The 22,267-nt window shown below is 39.4% G+C and overlaps 2 protein-coding genes across 2 annotated transcripts in view; one reads left to right on the forward strand and one right to left on the reverse strand.

Annotated features, from left to right (window-relative positions):
* SGCD (sarcoglycan delta) overlaps nt 1–22,267 on the reverse strand; it is a 745,702-nt gene that overhangs the window by 68,079 nt on the left and 655,356 nt on the right. The gene's annotated exons all lie outside the window — the stretch shown is intronic.
* The window catches only part of HAVCR1 (hepatitis A virus cellular receptor 1), a 45,791-nt gene that overhangs the window by 17,082 nt on the left and 6,442 nt on the right, over nt 1–22,267 (forward strand). The window contains exons 3-10 of the mRNA XM_049707829.1: nt 2,575–2,688; nt 2,945–3,127; nt 4,990–5,322; nt 8,497–8,838; nt 11,960–12,058; nt 15,472–15,527; nt 18,554–18,668; nt 19,524–19,560. Of these exons, the coding sequence (XP_049563786.1) occupies nt 3,082–3,127; nt 4,990–5,322; nt 8,497–8,838; nt 11,960–12,058; nt 15,472–15,527; nt 18,554–18,668; nt 19,524–19,560 (1,028 nt within the window). The 5' untranslated portion in view covers nt 2,575–2,688; nt 2,945–3,081. The remainder of the gene's footprint in view (nt 1–2,574; nt 2,689–2,944; nt 3,128–4,989; nt 5,323–8,496; nt 8,839–11,959; nt 12,059–15,471; nt 15,528–18,553; nt 18,669–19,523; nt 19,561–22,267) is intronic.

Genomic DNA, 22,267 nt, shown 5'->3' on the forward strand with positions numbered 1-22,267 from the left:
TTTGGTAAATGATACCTTCGTAAGCAGAACTGAAACATTTATCTTTTCTTTCTACCTGATTCCTCCAAAACTGTAAACCCTTATGTTACTAGCAGCCTTATCAAGTGAATAAGGGAGGCCACCTCCTGATAGATGCAGGAATCTGAAGATATTTTGGGACCTTGAGAAGAGAGGAATTCACCCAAATCTGTAGATATTGTAGGTGGGATCTGATGGCAAGCCCATGGGATGGCTTTTCTGGCCTTGAGAAGCCTTTAAAAAATTCAATCTGAGATTCTTTATAAAAAGTTCCAGCAAAGCCAATTTTAAAAAAGAGCCCGTATGATCAGTTACACTTATGTAAATAATCAGGCCAAGTTTATTGAAACCAGACTTATTTTTGCCAACAAATTACTCTTAATTTGGCTGTATTTGATAGAAATCAGGGTAATTTTAGAGAGAAAAATTATGTTTCAGTGGATATTAAATTCTAGTGTTGTTAATTGAGGTCTGTGTTTACTTCCTAAGACTCACTTACCAGATAGGCCCCTGTTGTTAATGTTACATTATTGTAAAGTTTAACTGAATTATTAAAAGGACACTCTAAGTTTGTTTCTGAAGCTTATCACAGTAATCTATCTTTGGATGAAGATCAGATGCCCCATGAACTATAACCAGAAGATTATGCATATTGGAAAAGGCATCATTTAAAGGATTATCTCCAACCTAGATGGAAGGACCCTTATCAGGTACTCTTAACTAGCTCATGCACAGAAAGACTGAAGGAAATTGACTCTTGGATTCATATTTTCCACTTAGAAAGGGCCCCTGCACTGGACTGGCCTATAGAGAGAACTGCTGACCTCAAACTCACCTTAAAACAATGCTCAAACAGAGGAGAAACTGCACTCACACCAAGACAAGAAGAAGACAACATCAGAAGTAGATGGCTCTTCCTAGATGCCAGACCTGACCCATATGATTATTTATCATGTTTTCAATATAATAATTACATTAGATAATAATATCATACAATTAAAATTATAGAAATATGAATATAATTATATACTATAATTCTTTATACTAATTTCTTGGACTTTTGCATAAATCCATGTTTTTCTATCATGGGCATAAATCCTACACAGAGTTTAGAAATTAATCCAGTTGTTGGGTTTCTGGTCAATTACCTACATCCAATATTTCTGGGTTACCTTGGTGAATTTCTCCTCTCCAAGGCTCTAATTGGATGACCCTTAGGAAATTTATTTTAGAAGAAAGAAGTTATAGTTCTGTTTGAGCTATATTGGTATTACTAGATGGGACCCTCTCACTTGGCCAATCAACGGTACTTGCTCTGACCATGGCTATACATATGAATTTTCTTTTAAAGTTACTCAAGCTCAATAAGAACAAGCTAAATTTCAGTCAAAAAATATAACTTCCCATTTATTAGGAGGGACCCTCCTTCAGTTATGGGGTGGATTTATATGACTATCACCGGACTATTTAAGTCATTTAAGTTTAAAAGCTCCCTTATATTGGGAACAGTTAAACTAAGGCTAATCAACCTAATAACACTAGGAAATTAGGCCGGGTGCCTTATGAACAATACCAATGTTTCATTACTTTTAAGATAGCGATTGGTAAGGAGAGACTGAGTCAGATGAGCTGGGAATATACTGGACCGCACCTAATGGAAGCGCTTGGCTTAAATATTTACTTATGACCCTATTAATGCTACTAGCTATATTATTTGTATTCTGCGTATTTTACAAGGTGGTTGTTTCTTGCATTACCAAACGTGTGACTGAGCCTCTGATAAAAATGATGACTAGGCAACTTGAAATGATTGACACACACATATATATATTTCTTTATGAACTCAAGATTGTAATAGTGTAACTCTCGATATGGGAAGAAGCAACAAGAGGGAATCTTTGCCTGGACCATAGCAGACTAGTAAGACAGGTGGTCCAGAGACTTTTAGCTACTATTAGCCGTGCCTAGTCCAATAATAGCAAACTGAGGATCAACAGAATCCTGGCCTGACTGAGGAAAGAGTATTCTTAGCGCCATGGGATAAAATGGTCCTGAATTGCCTCCCAAATAATGATTGAATTTATAACCATGAGGGGGCACTGCCAGCTATACAGTGTCACTCTCCATCTGATTCTATAAGAGTTAAGTCACTAGCCACTGTAGTCCCTGATGTTCAATACACCCTGAAAGGAGTTCAGGGCAGTGATCAGGAATGGCACTCTGTGCTCTGGGAAAACTGGTTGAACAGGCCTTCAGATAGTTAGATGTTTTCAGGAGAAAATTTTATGAATCCAAATTTCTTTCATCTTCCCGTACTTAGAAAAGCACTAGAACTGAGATATCTGTTCCTTGTGACCAGCGGCAACCTTCTACCGAGATGTGTGCCTGATTGTACTTCTCCAAAATCATATATATGCTTATCTCTCCACCTCTGTCTCTTGGGAGAGGTTCCTCAGAACTCTCTGAAAGGCAGTCTCCTGGGCCAAAGACGGTCCTCAGTAAGTCCCCAAAGAAAACTGAAACTCACAACTCTCATGTTGTGCGTTTTTATATCAGTGGGCACTTGACAATTTGACTGAGGCTGGAGACTAGCCATTGTGGCCACAGAGCAGGAAGGAAGTCCCCTGCCCTCGCCAGAAGGCCAGCTGACTCTCATCTTCGAGGCAAAGGGTAAGTGCACCTTTACCACGGGAAGTCTGGTCTTTGCTCTGGTGTCCTTGGCTAAGCCGGCCTCTGGTTTCCTTCCTGTTTGCTCCCTTATCTCCTCTGTCAGCACCTGGAGTCAGTTTGGATTCTAAGTATAGGAAAGGAGCTGGGGAAGAGGGGACTGCTTCAGAGGACACCTTTGCCTTTCTGTTGGAAGGGGCAGAGCCCTCAGTCACCTGGAGCCAACAGACCTGAAGCCTTTGCATGGTCTTGTTTCCAGCAGGTAGTCTTATGTGATTCCCCCCATCAGGGTGAAAGGAGAAGTTGCAATCTGAGAATTAAGACTCGTTCTGATACCATCTGGTTTGGGGGCACACCAACTAGCGTGCTCTGTCTTTCCTTCAGGCCGATACCATCATGCATCCGTGGGTAGCCATCCTGGGCCTCATACTCCTTCTGACAGGTAAGTGAATAGGTGGGCTGTACTTTGGAAGCGCTGAGGAAGGGGGAGTGTGTGTGGGGGTGTGGGGGTGGTGGGGGAGGGTAGGTGTTCTTGGGGTTTGTTGGAAGGTAATGGGGTCAACTAGTGACCAAAGAACCAGGCTGACACCTTAAACCAAAAAAATTGCATAAATGCTAAGAATTACAAAATCTATGGGTAGGTGAACAAGGTACCATGCAGTACAGGATGACATGTGCTGCCATTTGTGTTGAAACCAAAAAAAGGAGTAGGTAGATGGTTGTGTATGCATGAATTACTCAAGTGTATGTAGCAAAGAGTAACAGTTGTTATCACGGTGTGGAAGGGGACGGGAAGAAGAAAAGGGGATAGGGTGGCAAGGAGACGAGTGCTTTATTGTACCATTTTGTGCCGTTTGATTTTTTTTAACCATGTGCAACTATCTCTTTTAAAAAGAAAATATTTTAACTTTCCTGGCAGTCCAGTGATTAAGATTCCGTGACTGCAAAACAGGGGGCGAGGGTTTGATCCCTGGTTGGGGAACTAAGATCCCACATGCCTCCCGGTGTGGCCAAAAAAAAAATTTAAAAAGAAAAATATGTTAATTCAAAACATTCTGTGAGATAGGGAAAAATTTTAGAAATAGACATATCCTAAGTTTTAAAAACAATCTCTAGAGGTGGGAATGTGAGGAAAGTACATTTTAAAATTATACTTCTAAAACTTAAATTTTTATAATTAGCATGTATTACCTTTGTAGTCCAAAAATGACATTAAGCAAAATTAAATATTATCAGAATTCCAGTGAAAAATATAGACTCTTAATTTATGTAACAGTGAGTGTTTTATTCCCAGAGCATTTCCCAAACTCACAGCTCAGTCCTAACTATGATTAACTGTTGAATCTCAGATTTCTTTCAAGGACCACCCAGACTGCATTTGGCAATGCAGGGTTTTTTAAGCCACTGCCACAGGAGAGAGTTCTCCTGCCTATTTGTTTTTAAGAGGCAAAATTTAGTATTTGATCGAATATTCTCCGATTTTTTGGTTTCACCTGGGTAAGTGGACCTTACCACCTGCATTGCAGGGCTGTCATCAACTCACGAGAAAGGATCCCTGCTTAAATTTTTTGGATTGATCGTAAAGCGTGATAAGCCTCAGTTCCTCCTGAAACTATTATAAACCCTTTTTTCTAAGAACTGATTTCTGAAGAGTTTACTAGGCTTCTGCCTTCTAGTCAATGCTGCTTTAAGTAAAACATTAGCTCTGCTTTTTTTTTTTTTTTTTTTAAATAAGGGGTTGTGAGGTGACTTTATTTGCAATAGCAATTTTTAAAATTGCAATAAAAATTGAAAATCAAAACTTTAAATGCAATAGACTTCTTAAAACAGATTTCAACTGAGACAGTGATTGAATCTAGGGGAGAGGAAAAGCCGCATGTATGTATTACCTATTAAATAAGCAGATACCTGTCAAACACAGGATGAAGTACACACACACTCATGCATTACTGGAGTATCATTTGTTTCAAACCTTTTGGAAAGAAATTTGGTCATATTCACCAAGAGACTGAATATATTTCTGCCCTTTACCCTGATACTTTCTTTCTTGGAAATCTTTTCCTATTAGGAAATAATCCTGAATACAGGAAAACGTTTATATGATGTTTTATCTACAAATATATCTAGTAAATAGTAACGCTGCTAAAGAATATGTTAACATAGAAAAATGCTTATACTAAATTTTAAAACTCAAGATATAGTCAGATGATTACAAACCAAATAAGCTATATAAAGAAAAAAAATGAGAATGAAATTAAAGTTAAAATATTGAGACCTCATGCTCAGGTTTCTCTTTATTTACAGATGGTGTAACGTCTTACCCACGAGTGACTGGAGTGGAGGGTCAGTCTGTCAGGCTACCCTGCACCTATGGTGGAGAAGTCACGAGCATGTGCTGGGGCCAAGGGGCATGTCCTTTAACTCGCTGTGGAAGTGACATTATCTGGACTAATGGATACAGTGTCACCTTTCAGAAGGACAAACGTTATAAGCTAAACGGAAACATTGGTGAAGGGGATGTGTCTTTGACCATAGAGAATGCAGCCCAGGCTGACAGTGGCTTGTATTGTTGCCGTGTTGAGAAGAAAGGGTGGTTCAATGATATAAAAATCACCCTAGACTTGAGTATAAAGCCAGGTGAGCTTGTCTTCCTCCTTCCTTTAATTACTTCCTGTGGGTTCCCAGAGATAAGAGTTTTCTGTTTGATATTAACTGTCTTCCTTTATTAGGGAAAGAGGAGGTTCCTATAATCTTGTTTTCTAATAACTTTTGGAATAGGATAACTTCTATTAGTGTAGAATGAAGTGTTAAGACCCAACACAGTAAAAAATAAATAAAATAAAAAATAAATTAATTAAAAAAAAAAGACTAACCTTGATTCAAGACCATAGTCTAGAGATCTTCCCAGTCAGCAAACTATCTCCTAAAGCAGTGCTTCAAAAATGCTAGTTGGTTCATGAAAAATCATTCACTGTTCCACAGTGAAATATAGTGAACATTTTGAGGTAAATTTATTCCACTTGAAGAACTGCCCTTTTCTCTGAGGTTATGTCTTAGAAGAATTCTCAAGTGTCCTGTCTTAACATTTTAAGACTTATAGAGAATTCATACATATGAAATAGGTAATATAAGGTCCTGTCAAGTAGATGTATCATTTAGCTTTAACAATCATCAACTCAGTCTTGTTGCATATATATTGTATAAGCCTATATAGTTTCACCCCCTCCCTCTGTCCTGTCTTGGATTTTTTGAAGCATATTTCACACCATATCACTAAATTGACTGTTGAAAAAATAAAATGGCTTTATTGCAGTATGAAAACATTTGCATCTCAATAACGTTCACCTGTTGCTTTTAAGAATTTCATAAAATCCAAAAATCTGGGAAGTTTACATTTTTCCATCTTGATGTAGACATCCTAATTTTTCTTGCCATTTGATGAAAGGAGCAGGTTCTTCAGGATTTCCTGGTTTCTGATGCTCTTACCTAATGAACCTTCTCCCACTAAAGTCTTCTATTGACAACAGAATCCAATACCTGTGGCCTTCATAAGCTATGACTCTTTTTTGATTTAAATGAACTTGATATTGCAATCTCCCAACTTTTGTACTTGGCTTGTGTCCTTTATAAAGGCAGGTAAAATAAAGTCAATTCTGATGCAGCAAATAGCTGACTCTGGGGAACCTATATGTAGGAGGCAATTTAAAGACACCAAAAGAGGCTGGAGCTGTAGACATGTGACGAGGCAACGTGTGGAGAAGAGATTATTCTTGGAGTTGTGAAATTATCTGATTGGTCTGGCTGAATATTTTTTAAAAAGGATAGAGAAAGAAATTAGTATGGGACTTTTTTGTTTCTTTTTGTTTTGTTTTAATTTATTTATTTTTGGCTGTGTCGGGTCTTCGTTGCTGCGCACGGGCTTTCTCTAGTTGCAGAGAGCGGGGGCTGCTCTTCATTGCAGTGCGTGGGCTTCTCATTGTGGTGGCTTCTCTTGTTGCGGAGCATGGGCTCTAGGCGCGCAGGCTTCAGTAGTTGTGGCTTGCGGGCTCAGTAGTTGTGGCTTTCAGGCTCTAGAGCGCAGGCTCAGTAGTTGTAGCGCACCGGCTTAGTTGCTCGGCGGCATGTGGGATCTTCCCAGACCAGGGCTCGAACCCTTGTCCCCTGCATTGGCAGGCGGATTCTTAACCACTGCAGCACCAGGGAGGTCCCAGTAGGGGACTTTTAGAGTGCTTAGAAATTCTTTAATAGATGAATATTTACAAAGCCACTGCTCTGTCCAGTGGGAAACGGGTCCGTAACTGAGCCAAAGTGACTCTCTGCCTCCAATCCAATTTTTTGCTTAAGTTTTCTTGCACTTTTCACAGAATCAGCTTACTTTTCAACCTTCTGTTAGGGCTCTTCCTCAGCAGCTCCTCTACCCTTAGTTTCCTAGATTCTTCCTCAGAAAATACTTACCGCTGAGGAAGACACATTAGTTAAACAAGCCAATTAGGTTTCTTCCTTTTTATAGTCTTTGATCAGACTTTTTTGCTTGCTTCCTTTTTTCTCTAGATTTGATTTCAAACTGAAGGGAGGGGTTTGGATTGCACTCTTCTTAAAAACCTCTAACCACACTGTTAGAGCAGGGTCAGCAAACTGTAGCCCTAGGACCAGATCAGATTATAAAACAGGCTCACCAACAGTTTTATAAATAAAGTTTTATTGGAACACAGCCACACCCATTAGTTTATATACTGTCTATGGCTGTTTTCACACAGACAGAGTTGAGCAATTACCACTGAGATCACAGGACCCCCAAAGCCTAAAACATTTACTAATGCCTTGTACATAATAGACACTCATAAATATTTGTTGAAAAAAACGTTTTTCTTCTTTAAGGCAAAAATTAGTTAGTTTCCAAATTAAATTGACGTCAAACCCTCAAAAGAGTTTTCACACCAATTGTCTCCTATTCAAGAGATTTGAGCTTCTAATTTATAGTTAGTAGAGTTGAAATTTAAGAATACTTCTTGGGGGCAAAAAAGATGCCTGGTGAGAAAAAACTACACATTCTTGATTCAATCCTACAATTTCTGCTTTTGTGCCAGGCACTGTGTTTTGGGTTAATCCTAGTTGCAGTTCTTTCTCTGGGTAGCTCTGAGGACTTCAGTAAGTGGTTTGGAGTCCTATACCATTTCTGACTCTGGAAAGAGACAAAGTCATTACCTTTTGTTATTATCCCTTAGGAAGGAAGGAACCTTAAAAGGTCTAGTCCACCTTCAAACCAAATGCACAAGGCATCTGTGTTATCTAGCGTTTGTTAATGGTGTGAATTAATCCACATTTAGGATGCAGGTCTGTTGGGAGGGTACCCTTAGGACTGACTGAACGGAATGCTATTTGTTTGGTAAATATTCTGGTTCTTGGGAACTACTATTTAGGTCCTAGTCACACGCCACTGAGGACAAACACGGCTTCAGGCTCTAGACTTTTTTCCCTACCCCACAGACCTTTATGAAGATACATAAATCTGATATGTGGGACTAGTCTTTTCAAAGGGCTTCGATACAAATCCCAGGTGTCATTTTTTTATCTCCAAACCTCCCCATATATACTCCTTTCAATGCAGCTGTTTCCTTGTTGTGAACATGTCTTCACTCCCTCCTCAGTCACATATTCTAGTTGACCAATGAGGAGAACTCCGAGTTCATGGGAGATAAGTGCTCACTTCTGCCTGGGGACAGTCCCAGTGGTTGTGTTGGTGCACAGGCCCAGCACATGACTCTTGTTTCCTGCTGCTTGATGAATCCTTGCTTTCATGTTGATTTCTAGCTCCACCTACCACAACAGTAATGACCACTATTACTCCACCAATGACCACTGCTACTACTACTCCACCAACTACCACCACTACTACTCCACCACCAACTACCACCACTACTACTCCACCACCAATGACGACCACTACTGCTCCACCACCAACTACCACCACTAATACTACTCCAACAACAACAATCACCATTACTACTCCACCAACTACCACTACTACTACTCCACCACCAATGACGACCACTACTGCTCTACCAACAACGATGGTCACCACTGCTCCAACAACAACGAGGGCCTCTACCTCTGCTCTTCCAGTGCCAGCACCCACAGAGAACCTCCAGCCAGGTAAACAGATGTGCTTCTGAGCCCAGAAGGCTTTAAAAGGGAGGATATAGACCATCCAGGGTGTTGTGTTAAGGCAGAAGTGCAATCTGGGGTAAGGATTTGAATAGGCTTCCAAACCTGGCTTCACAGAATCTGTGAACCTCCGTCCCATGTTATATTCACCTTTTGTATGTATAAGCATCTTCAGAGTGAGGAGACCCTATAACTTTTTATCAGATTCTCAAAGGAATTCATTAATAGCAAAAAAAAAAAAAAAAAAAAGAAATAAAAAAGCCAGACCACTGATCTTGGACATCTAAGGAGGATGGTGGGGATTTGGCCCAGTTGAACACAGACTTATGAGGAAAAATAGGGGATGCCAGAACAGGGTCAGGTGAATGAGATTCTGTCCTTACAAGGAGCTCTGAATAGAGATCATTTAATCCATTCTGAAGTCGCACCCAACACTTGAGGATAAGATTTCAGTGAAGTTAATGTTTACTCTAGAACCATGCTAACTGCTTTACAAGTATTAAGCCACTTCATTCTTATGACAATCCTATGCCTTGTAGGTGTGATTCAATCCTATTTTACATTCGTGAGGTCCGAGGCACAGAGTCTAAGTTCAGTGTTGACAGTCATACGAATAGAAAATGGTTGAGTCAAGATTGTCCCCTTTAATTTGAATGTTGGGCCTTTGCTGCCTTCTATTATGAACATAGAGCTTATGTTTGGATGAATTTGTCCTGATCTGGCATTCTCACTGGAAAAGCCTTCATACAATTACCCTGTCTTTTCAGGGTGTCAGTGACTTACACAGTTTTGCTTCTGGCGTCCTTTAATTTATTTATGTAGCAGAGTAATGCTATTTATACTGATGACAAAGTAAACATCAGATTTAAGGACTTATGGGATTTAGAGTGCACACGTTTGTTTTTTCAGTTCTGGCTACATAGTTCATAGTTCAACTTTATGTTAGATTAAAGTTTAGGTTAATACAAGTGGAGAATAATTTGACTTAAAGCTGGGGAAATAGCTTGCCATTCTGAGGACATGTTTAGGTTCAAACTTTCTATTTTTTGGATTAAAAATGTAACTTTTTAGTGGAGGTTCTCAAAGCCTCCACAACCCTTTGGCACTTTAAAGTGGCTCTGGATCCTGAGGAATAACACAAATGTCACAACCTTTTAGCTGAAAAAGTCTGATGGAACATATCGATTTCCCTTCATTCCCGTTGAACCAGGAGGGATCTGAAGGATTGGACTTTGAACTGAGTTTCAAAGAGACGTCTTTAGGTTAAAACTGGGATTTTAGAGCCATAAAACTTTGTAAGAAAAATAGTTTTGTTCCAGGCAGCGAACACACTAGAGCATCTGTTGACTTTCTCAATATTGAGTTAGCTTCTTAATAGTTTGTGCCTGCAGAGGCGGATGGCTTAGTGCTCCTTGTTTGGTGAACATGTGTAAGTTACGGCCTTTGTTTAAAGCAGAGTTTCAGAAGGAAGGTGTTGGTTTATGTGACCTCCTGGGGGATAGTATTAGTTGAGTCTTATAGGCATCCTGATAGTTTCCTAAAGAGTTTGAGTTTAGAGTTGAACTTTACAGTATAGAAAGGAGGTGAACACTGGAGCAGATCCAGGGCAGGGGAATTTATCTTTACATCCATTCCCTCTCTGTGCTCTGTGCCCCGTCCATGCTAGTTGCCTAAAATATTCATGCACTGGTTGGATATAAAGTTGTAGGAGCAGAGGAGAAAAGAAAGATGACCACAAAGACCCAAACTAGCAGATGAAGTTAAGCTCAAGAGGTCTTTTGCACGGATTTAAGTTGACTGAAGACGCTGATCATCTGACTTTCTGATTCATCTTGTTCTTAATTCCTATAGTTCCTAAAGAGAGCCACATACTGTTACAGATTTGAGCATTAGAGGAAAGCAAAAACAAACAAACAAACCCCACCAAAAACAAAAGACAGTTCAAAACAAGAGAAGAGATGATGTTGAAATGTGAAGACCATGGTGGGGGAGTGGAAATAGAAAGACCAGTGAGAGGCAATGAGGAAAGCCCAGGTTTGGGAACTCTTGTCCAGCCAGCACCACTAACTTGCTCTGATTTTCTGTGCTGCTCTAAGAGGAAGGGATGTAAAGATCTTATTAAGAGGCAAGTGGTCAACTCTGCAGGTAAAGTGAAATGTCTGATAGAAAATAAAGAAGAGATTTCAAGAAAGGAAAAGGAAACAGAACCCTGAGAACTCTTGGTGAAGCTTTTTGGTGAGAAATGGAAGATGAATCAGATAACACAGGAAATCAGTCTTATGAAAAGAGTGACCGGAGGCTTCCCTGGTGGCGCAGTAGTTGAGGGTCCGCCTGCCGATGCAGGGGACAGGGGTTCGTGCCCCGGTCTGGGAAGATCCCACATGCGGCGGAGCGGCTGGGCCCGTGAGCCATGGCCGCTGAGCCTGCGTATCCGGAGCCTGTACTCCGCAACGAGAGAGGCCACAACAGTGAGAGGCCTGCGTATCGCAAAAAAAAAAAAAAAAGAGTGACCAAAACACAACTGCAAAAGGAACCAAGGTACCAGGAACATTGCTTTGAGGCTCATTACCAAAACTCAGACATTGGACAGTACTGTCACCTTAAAGGGACCTCAAGGAATTAAATATTCTCAGTATGTTTTCCATGCTGGTCAGTGTGTGCATCTCCCTGGAAAGATGTGCGGATGGATAATTAGGAACTTGAATAAGGTGAGGAAAACCAGATTGGGGTTCTTGTGAAGCGGGGAGAGTGGATTAGTGCCCACCTCAAGGCCCTGGTCCACAAAAGTGCAACGTCATTGGTATGAATAAAAGTTTAATTGGGTGTCCTACATAAGATGCACTGTTGTAGGCTTCAGGGGGATCCTAGGAGTATAAAAAGTGAAATAATTCTGTCTATTGATAAGCTCTCCAGATCATTCTCTAGATCAGATTTATTCATGATAATGAAATACCTATGTGGCAGTATACTGCCTGAAGGCCATCCTTGAATATTTTCTAAGAAAGAGTCAAAGGGTAACTCCTGATTGTAGTTTTGTTTTTTATTTTTCTTGGGGGTGGAAATTTTCCTCCACAGATTGAACACCATTCTTCCATTCTTGTCATTCCAGTAGCTTCTTTATCTTCTCCTACGCAGAGAGCGGAAACCCAGCCTACCACACAGCAAGAAACAAATATAACCGGCTCCCCATCGCACTCTTGCTCAACAGGTAACTTCCGTTTCTTTCCTGAACACCTGGGAGCTTTCAAATTTTGATGAACATCGGCACATTGTTAAGAACACATATTCTGGAATAAGACAGATCTGCCTTGAGTGCCAACACTGGCTACTCCAGTCAGCTATGCGACTTGAACAAACGTCTTACCCTCTTTGAATCAGTTTTTATCCTTTGTAAAATGGATGGAATGTTACTGATTTTGTAGAATTCTTGCAAGGATTAAATGAGATAAAGATCTTGGGACACAGTTAAAAGGTAAGTGATAGATTTAGTGGCAATTATGACTATTACTTAGAATGTCCAGAAATACATACAACTGAGCGGCATAGACAGCTTATATGATTTGGGAACATCCACATGCATATCAGTATTTTTCTAAATTAAATGAACCAGCTTTGAGTTCAAACTTAGTATTGGGCTTACTCCCTTGGGCCAGAGCCTTAAAACAATTAAATCCAAACTGCTGGTCCGGACCAAACTGGTCACCTGTGTTTATGCTTCCTCTAAGACCCAGAGGCTATGTAGAGCCAGAAGGCTCCCCTTCTGCCTTGTCAAGTTTTCATTTCACATGGACACTTTGAGATGGGTTGAGGACACATGACACTGGCACCAAAGAGGCATGCCCCGCTGAGATTCTGCTATTCCACCCCACTGCAGAAGGAGCCAAGGTACCAAGAACATTGCTTTGAGGCTCATTACCAAGACTCAGACATTGGACAGTACTGTCACCTTAAAGGGACCTCAAGGAATTAAATATTAATTTAATTAATAATTAACAAAAGTCTTCCCCACCTCTGTTACCTATGGTGGTAAATTTGGGGAGTGCCACATGCAGAACCCCTTTGTAATTCAGAGCTAGCTTATGTGTCCTTGTGCCTGTGATACATCCAAACAAGGTGAAGCTTTGCAAGACTCCCCGTGCACATGACTCATCGTGCTCAGGAGTTGCCAATCTGTAGTGGACCCCCAGTATGGCCTACCTTTTGCCAGTCATTCCTGCAAGCTGGTTAGTTTAAAATGGAGCCAAAGTGAAACTCAGAGAGGGACCAATTCACTTGGGATTAGCCAATGGTGACATTTGGTTTCGAAAGTGGACTCCTTAGTGTGAACTGTTTCCGGGCACAGAAACAAAGTGAAAGTAGATTAAAATACAAAGTAACAGCAGTAGGAGCAGCTGCAACCCCCACTTTTATGCGATGAGGAAGAAGAAAGTAGGAGTGGAGAATCGTTCTCTAAAATATGTCACTAAAACCTGATCAGGGTAGAGCTTTCCAGAATGGAACAGACATTGGAGCAGCTGTGTCCCCATGACTTCTGTGACTGCTGCCATCTTGTCAGTGTCTGTGAGGCTCTCCAGCCAAATCCTTATAGTGCCCCAGTCAGAATTCCGTGGGTTAAAGCCTCAGAAAGCAAAGAATGTTAATCTGGAAGGAAGTTTGGGCATCATATGGCCTGCTACCCACCTTTTGACAGATGGATGTGCCAGCAAACTGTCATATATTACCTCATTTAATTCTTTCAGGGCAGACCTTCCTTACTGCCATTGCCAGACTGGGGAGGCTCTTTAGTTCTGCTTTGGGGATTGATAGCTTCCAATTCAACTGCCAGTTACTGGCTGCGTGCCCATGGGCAGTTGTTGCATTCCTCATTTTGCGTGTTTGTGAGGAAGGAAGGACGTGATGTTTGGAAAGTCCATTGCACTGTGTTCCTCCCCCTATTGCTCCTTTCATTATAACATAATAGTTATAATGATATTATAATGATAATAGCTGATATTTCTCTAATATGGTGTTTAGTGCATCTTCTAATGTGACAACTTTATGAGACAGACAAGTGCTATCAACAGCTTGTAGTTCAAGGTTACCCCAGCTAGAAATATAAATATATATATATACGTACATACATACATAAATGTATATGCAAAGGACCTGATCAAGGTCACATTGCCAAGGGACATTGTCAGAACTGAAGTCAAGTTTTATCTGACCCAAGTCCATGTTGTTTTTATTTATTTATTTTTTTATGCTGTTTTTGCAACATCACCCATTCTGTACCTGAAGTACTTACTTAAGGTTATAACACAAGTCATACACAGAGCCTAGACTGTAGATATTGTCTTTGGCTCTCTAAGAAGTAGTGTCGGAATGAATAAAATGTAGACACAGTAATGTAAAGTGTAAAAATTTGGGGGGATATAGTTAGTCCAGTTTCATTGCCACTGGACAGTGACTTTTTTTTTTTTTTTTTTTTTTTTGCGGTACGTGGGCCTCTCACTGTTGTGGCCTCTCCCGTTGCGGAGCACAGGCTCTGGACGCGCAGGCTCAGCGGCCATGGCTCACGGGTCCAGCCGCTCCGCGGCATGTGGGATCCTCCCAGACCGGGCACGAACCCGTGTCCCCTGCATCGGCAGGCGGACTCTCAACCACTGAGCCACCAGGGAAGCCCAGACAGTGACATTTTTATAGCTTTGTCAGTAGTTAAGGAAATTCCTAAGACCTGCAGTATTTTCACCGAATGGGAATGCAATGTGTGTGGTGGTTATGAGCTGAGGCTATTGTCTTTTACTAGAGTTGGAAACTTTAACCATTTCAGATCTGTTTCCTCATCTATAAAATGGGGTTTAAAAAATTGGTATAAGGATGTAAAGTGGTCAGTAAAAAGAAACCTGTATTTGACCTATAGTTGCTTAGGAGGGCCAACAGTATATGTTCTGTATGACAAACAAGATATTTTAAACACTATTAAAATTTGGATATTCAAAACTTTAAGGCATGATATCCTTTTATATTGGGGTTTTAGGTAGTATAAGATACTTTGGCCTTGGGGCTGATATAACGTATTTTCTAAAGCACTTCTGCAACAATGTCTAGGCACTGTGGCATATAATGTAGGAGTTGGATGCCACCTATTTCAGATATCTTAGTACATTTCACACACATTTTGAATATAAAACCAATGTAACAACTATTTTGAACGGGGTGGTTCTGCTCTTTGGATGTGCAATGGCCTCCGAGCATCCTCACTGGCAGCTTCTTAGCTGTCATGAAAATATTAATTACATAACTTTAAGTGGCAATTTTTAACCTACTTCTGATAATGGGCCACTATGACTCCTCTAAAATTGTAGGTAAACTTTCTGTGTACGTGCATTTTTTTCCACAGAGAGAAAAAAAAGGGTTCATTTTGGAAGGGTCCATGACAAAACTGTTTAAGAAGCACAACCTTACAGGTTAAATTAATAAATGTTAGTAACTTGGTATAACTCTTGCAAGCCTACAGCATTTAGCTATATGATTATTCAACTTTTCATTCATTACCAGAAGGCAATGTGAATATATTTGGTGTTTGCAGTGAAAATTCAATACTTTTTGTCTTTCTAATTCATTTTCCTTCTTGTTGAGCAGATGGGTATGGCACTGTGACCCAGTCTCCAGATGCCCTTTGGCATAACAATCAAACTGTAAGCATATTCCTTCCTACTTTATTAGCCAGATTCACTTGTATGTCTCCCTGGAAGCAAGTTACATTTAGAGATTGTTATTGTAAGACTAGTCCACACATTTCAAATAAAGGAAGAAAAGAATTTGACTCTTAGATAGGGATGCTTTAATTAACTTAAAAAGTTTATATAGATGCACTAGTTGTCAGAAATACCTGAAAAGTGATATTTTATTCTCTCTCTCCACACACACACACACACACACACACACACACACACACTACAGACTTTCTCCTGCCCAGAAAATTAGAAAAAACGAGTGAATTAATTCAAGGATCATGCGTTAACGTTACATACCAAGGACGGCTTCAGTGATCGTTAGAGAAGTAACGCGCTTTGAATTGATGTGGTGGAATGGGGACCATCCCAACTAAAAGTATTACATAAATGAAAGTGTGCTTGCTTAAACATAGGCCCCCTAATATCCTTTTCCAACCCAATTGTCCTCCTATATAGAAATTTTGAGGCCACTTCTGAGTCTTTCTATACATAAACCTCCCCATATGATGACTTATTAAGGTCCTAACATCTTGAAAAAATTTGTGATTCTGTAGGATGTTGTCATACTTTTTCCACAGTTAGATTGAGAAAAATCTAAGGGGCTTTATTCTTATAATGTTCATCAAAACCTCATCTTTCTAAGTTAGAAGAATTTATCAATAGGTCCTTTACTTTTGGCTCCCTTGGGTGAACCAACTTTCCTTTGACCATGTGCAAATAATTCTTAGAAGCAACAAACCTAAAGAGCTTCAGGTATGAGCATCATCCTGATCACAATTGGTGAGAAGTTGCAGCATGGCCATTGTAAGAGAAATTCAAGCTCAGGCAAAGTGGGGTTATTTAGTGTGAGGTCAAATGGCCTTATGTTACATACCTTAGTGACAACGAGAGCACCACTACATAGGAATGATATTGAAGATTTTAACAACTCTTATGGTATGGGCCCTGATTGATCTGATGGATATGTGCTGAATTTGTACATGCCTGTTAAATAGCAGAACTGCCACAACGTAAATGACTGTTATATTGTTATAGCTGGATTAAGAAAAAAGAAACAAACATTCTGAACGATGAGATTGTTCTTTACCTCAGTTACCGGCAGGACAGGTATGTTTAGCAGCAAGTAGAAGCAAGTTCACAACAGGCAAAATCGTGGGCTTTTTGTGCCTTGACTCTGAAGATGTCAAGGTGTCTCCCAGGTATCCTGAAACCAAGCAGCATATATTTCGACCCAGTAAATCAACTTCCTGAACTCCATATTAGGGAGAGAATTGAACAAATATGTGAAGATGTATAAGAAAAGATGTTCATTGCTGTTATTTATACTCATGAAAATGTTATAAACAACCTAAATGTTCAATAATAAGGGATTAATTACTTAGTCAGTTAAGCATGCCCGCTTATTGCCATTAAACATGTTGTCACTGCAGTGCATTTACTGACATGAGAAGACAGTGTTGATTGTTAAATGAAAAAACTAACTTTTAAAATAGTGTAGGGACTTCCCTGGCAGTCCAGTGGTTAATAAGACTCTGCGCTTCCAACGAAGTGGGTGCTGGTTCGATCCCTGGTTGGGGAGCTAAGATCCCAAATGCCGTGCAGCACGACCAAAAAATGTGTGTGTGTGTGTGTGTGTGTGTGTGTGTGTGTGTGTGTAGTGTATATACTGTAGTATATATTGAATATAGTAACTGCTTCTGTTAAGAAAAACACTAGGATAAAATTCTAGAAGAGTATGTAATGAAAAATGGTAATAGTGGCTGTTTCTGGATGTTGGGATTATGGTTGATTTTTGTTTTCCTTTCTTTATGCTTAGCTGCACATTCTAAAATGAAACTGCAGTTTTCATGTAACATAATATTTTTAAAAAGGAAGCAAAGCCTGCTTCCTGTAACTCCATGTTCCATGTAACCACTTTACCCCCCACAAGTAAGGTAATTACACAGCTTTTCCCTCCCAAGACACATGGCTGTTCCCCCTTTAAGCAAGGACAGCTCATATTGTAAGTCACCATCCTTTGTGTTCCTCATAGTGTTGATCAGGAAGTACCTAAATTATCTTTCCCAAGAACCCTATTTAATCTGCATTTGACAGACAGAGAAACAGAGGTTCAGAGAGGATAAATAACATGTCTAGGGTCACACAGCAACTAAGTAAAAGAGCTGGAATTTTGACTCCAGAGATTAAACTCTTATGCAGGAAGAGATTTGAGACTTAATCTTTTTCTCTGATCTTCACTTCCTTCCTGTTAAAATACCTACCTCATGGGGCCTCTTTAGGATTAGAGTTAAGTTATGTAAAGGGGCTGAACATGATGCATGGTGTATTTCGGTTTTATTCCGGGAGGTGATGATCCCTTATGAACCATACTAGGAGATTTAAATAAAGTTGTATTTCTTTCCAGTTGTGCAACATTTTAATTGTTAAGCAGGGCCATGTATATGAGCATCTACTTTCAAGTCCATTTATAAATACATAGATGGAATCTTGAATTCTAGTTAAAAAAAAAGTTTTGTAATCAAGGGCCAATTTTAATAATTGAACACATTCACATAGCTTGAGATAACACCACCACGTCAACTTATATAGGAACAAAAATTGTTGTTTTCTTTTTTAATATCATAAGAGGATTATTTATGAAAATAGCTTATTAATTTTTTAAAATAGGTATAATTTACGTATAATAAAACACACTCATTTGAAGTGTACAGTTTGAGTTTTGACAAATGTATACACCTCTGTAAATACCACCGCAAGCAAGAGATAAAACATTTCCACCATCCCCAAATACATTTTGAATTCTAAATTGTCTTAGAATTTCACCACATGGTTATAACTTTAAATCATTTGGTCGTCCCCTCATGATCCGGAACTAGCCAAAGGCCAATAAAGATAAGTGTGTCTGTGTACATTACTTTCAGAGATGTTTTCTACCCATAATTCTAAGAAGATTTTTTTTTTTTTTTGATCTGCTGATGTCTCCTTAGCTTGTGACGCTGGCACAAGATCCATGGATGAGCACCAATAAGGGAGTCTACATTGGAGTCTGTGTTACTGCCTTGGTATCATTGCTCACATTTTTGGTTTTCATGATTAGCAAAAGTAAGTCACCTCAGGACTGTGCCTGCGGGAGTTTTCTTGAGCCAAACTGCCTGTAGCCCTACACACCACATGATTTGAATTTCACATAACTTCCTTGGTTTTTACCTTGTTCTTTTTTAATTTTTTCTTTATCTTAAAATTATTGTCCCATAGAGAGAAACATGATATTTAAATTCTCCATAGGAGAAATTAAATATGGAGAAATAAGTGTTGATTAGGTAGAGTTGGGGTTTGGAAGGCAGCAAACCATTGTAATATATAAGATGTGTTCACTCCTTTCCCCCTTCCCTCAAAGACCAAGTTTTGGCCCTATAGGGGGTGAAATTGTTGAGGGTGTTACAACACCCACTTAACAGAAGAAGCAAATGGGACATTGAGAGGGATACATGATCTCAGGGCTAAGAGTAGAACAAAGGGGTTCACAAGGCAGCCATCCAGGGCCTCCTGGTCTCCTTCCACCAGTTGTGCGTGTGTGTAAAATTGGTCACCTATGGAAGAAACACAATCCTCCATTTTTTTTACAGTGAAATATAATTGCATTAAAGTAAGTTGGGACATGTGGGTGAATACACTAAACTATTAGTAAACATGAGATACTTTACACTAAGGGGCTTATTTGGCTCCTACAGATTCAAAAAAAGTTACCTGGAGTTATCAGGCGAGGGTCCAGATTGTTTTTTTTCCCCTTCTTTTTAAAAATATTTTCTTGTAAATTAATTTTTTCAGCTTCTGAGGTCTGTACAGATTTTGTTCTTATCAAAGTAATAACAGTAATAATATACTTGTTTGGAAAAAAAATCTCATGAACTCTGTGTCTTACATGTTTAATTTTCTCTCACTTCTTCCCCAATTTAGGATATTTTTGCCTGAGTAGCAAGGTGGAGCTACTACGGTAAGGTTGAAAGTTTATGTCAATGCTTTTTGATATTCTTACTCTAGTAAAAATAAGGATAATTTCTCTCTCCCTCTCTTTTCCTTCTGAACTCTCCATTTTATACTCTGGATCTTGAAAAATCTAGTATATAGAACACCTCCATTGCCGTCCAACCTTCCAGTGATATTTTTAGCATCTCTGTATTTCCCTGGAATTGCGCCAGAACTGCTCCAGAAACAGTACCTCAAACCTGACCGCCAGAGCAAGAGAACTAAATTGCAGATTTTGTTTGATGGGACATTTGAATGGGTTGTTTGGTTTGCTATTTGATTTCATTCAGGGCTGTGTTTATTGAGTGTTTATTGAATGCCTACTAAATTCCAAAGAGATGGACAAAACAGACAGAAATGTATAAATGCATAAGCAGGGTATTTTTAGAACTTGCAGAGAAATGCCATGGGGAATACAGAGCAAGGCAATAGGCTATGTGAGTGAGCCCCAACGGAGCAGAAGGCAGTTCTGCAAAGATCTGGAGGAAGATGACTCCAGGCTGAAGACATACAAAGGCACAGGCTAAGGCACGTGCTTCCAGCTCCCCCCCCTTCCCACCATCCCCATTGTTACATGCCCAGCCTGCTCTGTCCCTTTACATTAGTTGTTGGGCCTCATAGCACTTGAAGTTTTTGCAAATCTACCCCATTGCCCAGGGAAAGTGAAATCCTCTTTATATGCATTCATGTAGTCATTTCCCCAAACACCTGTCTGTAATGGTAGGAAACCTCTGCCTACTTCCAAATCCAAATAGCCTGCTTCATTTGGTCCAGCTTGGACTTTTTTTTTTTTTTTTTGAGATATAGTTGTTTTACAATGTTGTGATCGTTTCTACTGTACAGCGAAGTGGAGTTCCCTGTGCTATACAGCAGGTTCTTATCAGTTATCTATTTTATACATATTGGTGAATATATGTTAATCCCAATCTCCCAATTCATCCCTCCCCGCCCCCACTTTCCCCTCTTCGTGTCCATATGTTTGTTCTCTACATCTGTGTCTGTATTTCTGCCTTGCAAACTGGTTCATCTATACCATTTTTCTAGATTCCACATATATGCATTAATATACGATATTTGTTTTTCTCTTTCTGACTTACTTCACTCTGTATGACAGTCTCTAGGTCCATCCACGTCTCTACAAATGACCCAGTTTCGTTCCTTTTTATGGCTGAGTAATATTCCATTCTCTATATGTACCACATCTTCTTTATCCATTCATCTGTCGATGGGCATTTAGGTTGCTTCCATGACCTGACTATTGTAAATAGCACTGCAATGAATATTGGGGTGCACGTGTCTTTTTGAATGATGGTTTTCTCTGGGCATATGCCCAGTAGTGGGATTGCTGGGTCATATGGTAATATAGATTTTCCAATGATGGCCGTTCTAACTGGTGTGAGGTGATACCTCATTGTAGTTTTGATTTGCATTTCTCTAATAATTAGTGATGTTGAGCAGCTTTTCAAGTGCTTCTTGGCCATCTGTATGTCTTCTTTGGAGAAATGTCTATCTAGGTCTTCTGCCCACTTTTGGATTGGGTTGTTTATTTTTTAGATATTGAGGTACATGAGCCGTTTATATATTTTGGAGATTAATTCTTTGTCCATTGATTCATCTGCAAATATTTATCTCATTCTGAGGGTTATCTTTTCATCATGTTTATACTTTCTTTTGCTGTGCAAAAGCTTTTAAGTTTCATTAGGTTCCATTTGTTTATTTTTGTTTTTATTTCCATTACTCTAGAAGGTGGGTGAGAAAAGATCTTGCTGTGATTTATGTCAAAGAATGTTCTTCCTGTGTTTCCCTCTAAGAGTTTTATAGTGTCCGGTCTTACATTTAGGTCTCTAATCCATTTTGAGTTTATTTTTGTGTATGGTGTTAGGGAGTGTTCTAATTTCATTTTTTTACATGTAGCTGTCCAGTTTTCCCAGCACCACTTATTGAAGAGACAGTCTTTTCTCCATTGTATATCCTTGTCTCCTTTGTCATAGATGAGTTGACCATAGGTGCATGAGTTTATTATCTCTGGGCTTTCTATCCTGTTCCATTGATCTAAATTTCTGTTTTTGTGCCAGGACCATATTGTCTTGATTACTACAGCTTTGTAGTATAGTCTGAAGTCAGGGAGTCTGATTCCAGATCTGTTTTTTGGTTTTTTTTTCTTCTCAAGATTGCTTTGGCTATTTGGAGTCTTTTGTGTCTCCATACAAATTTCAAGATTTTTTGTTCTAGTTCTGTAAAAAATGACATTGGTAATTTGATAAGTATTACATTGAATCTGTAGATTGCTTTGGGTAGTATAGTCATTTTCACAGTGTTGATTCTTCCAATCCAAGAACATGGTATATCTCTCCATCTGTTTGTGTCATCTTTGATTTCTTTCATCAATGTCTTACAGTTTTCTGAGTACAGGTCTTTTACCTTCTTACACAGGTTTATTCCTAGGTATTTTATTCTTTTTGTTGCAATGGTGAATGGGATTGTTTCCTTAATTTCTCTTTCTGATCTTTCGTGGTTAGTGTATAGGAATGCAAGAGATTTCTTTGCATTAATTTTGTATCCTGCAACTTTACCAAATTCATTGGTTAGCTCTAGTAGTTCTCTTGTTCTTTAAAAATTGCCATTGGTAATTTGATAAGGATTACTTTGCATCTTTAGGATTTTCTATGTATAGT

Source organism: Orcinus orca, chromosome 3 (assembly GCF_937001465.1).
Source record: "Orcinus orca chromosome 3, mOrcOrc1.1, whole genome shotgun sequence".
Lineage (NCBI taxonomy): Eukaryota > Metazoa > Chordata > Mammalia > Artiodactyla > Delphinidae > Orcinus > Orcinus orca.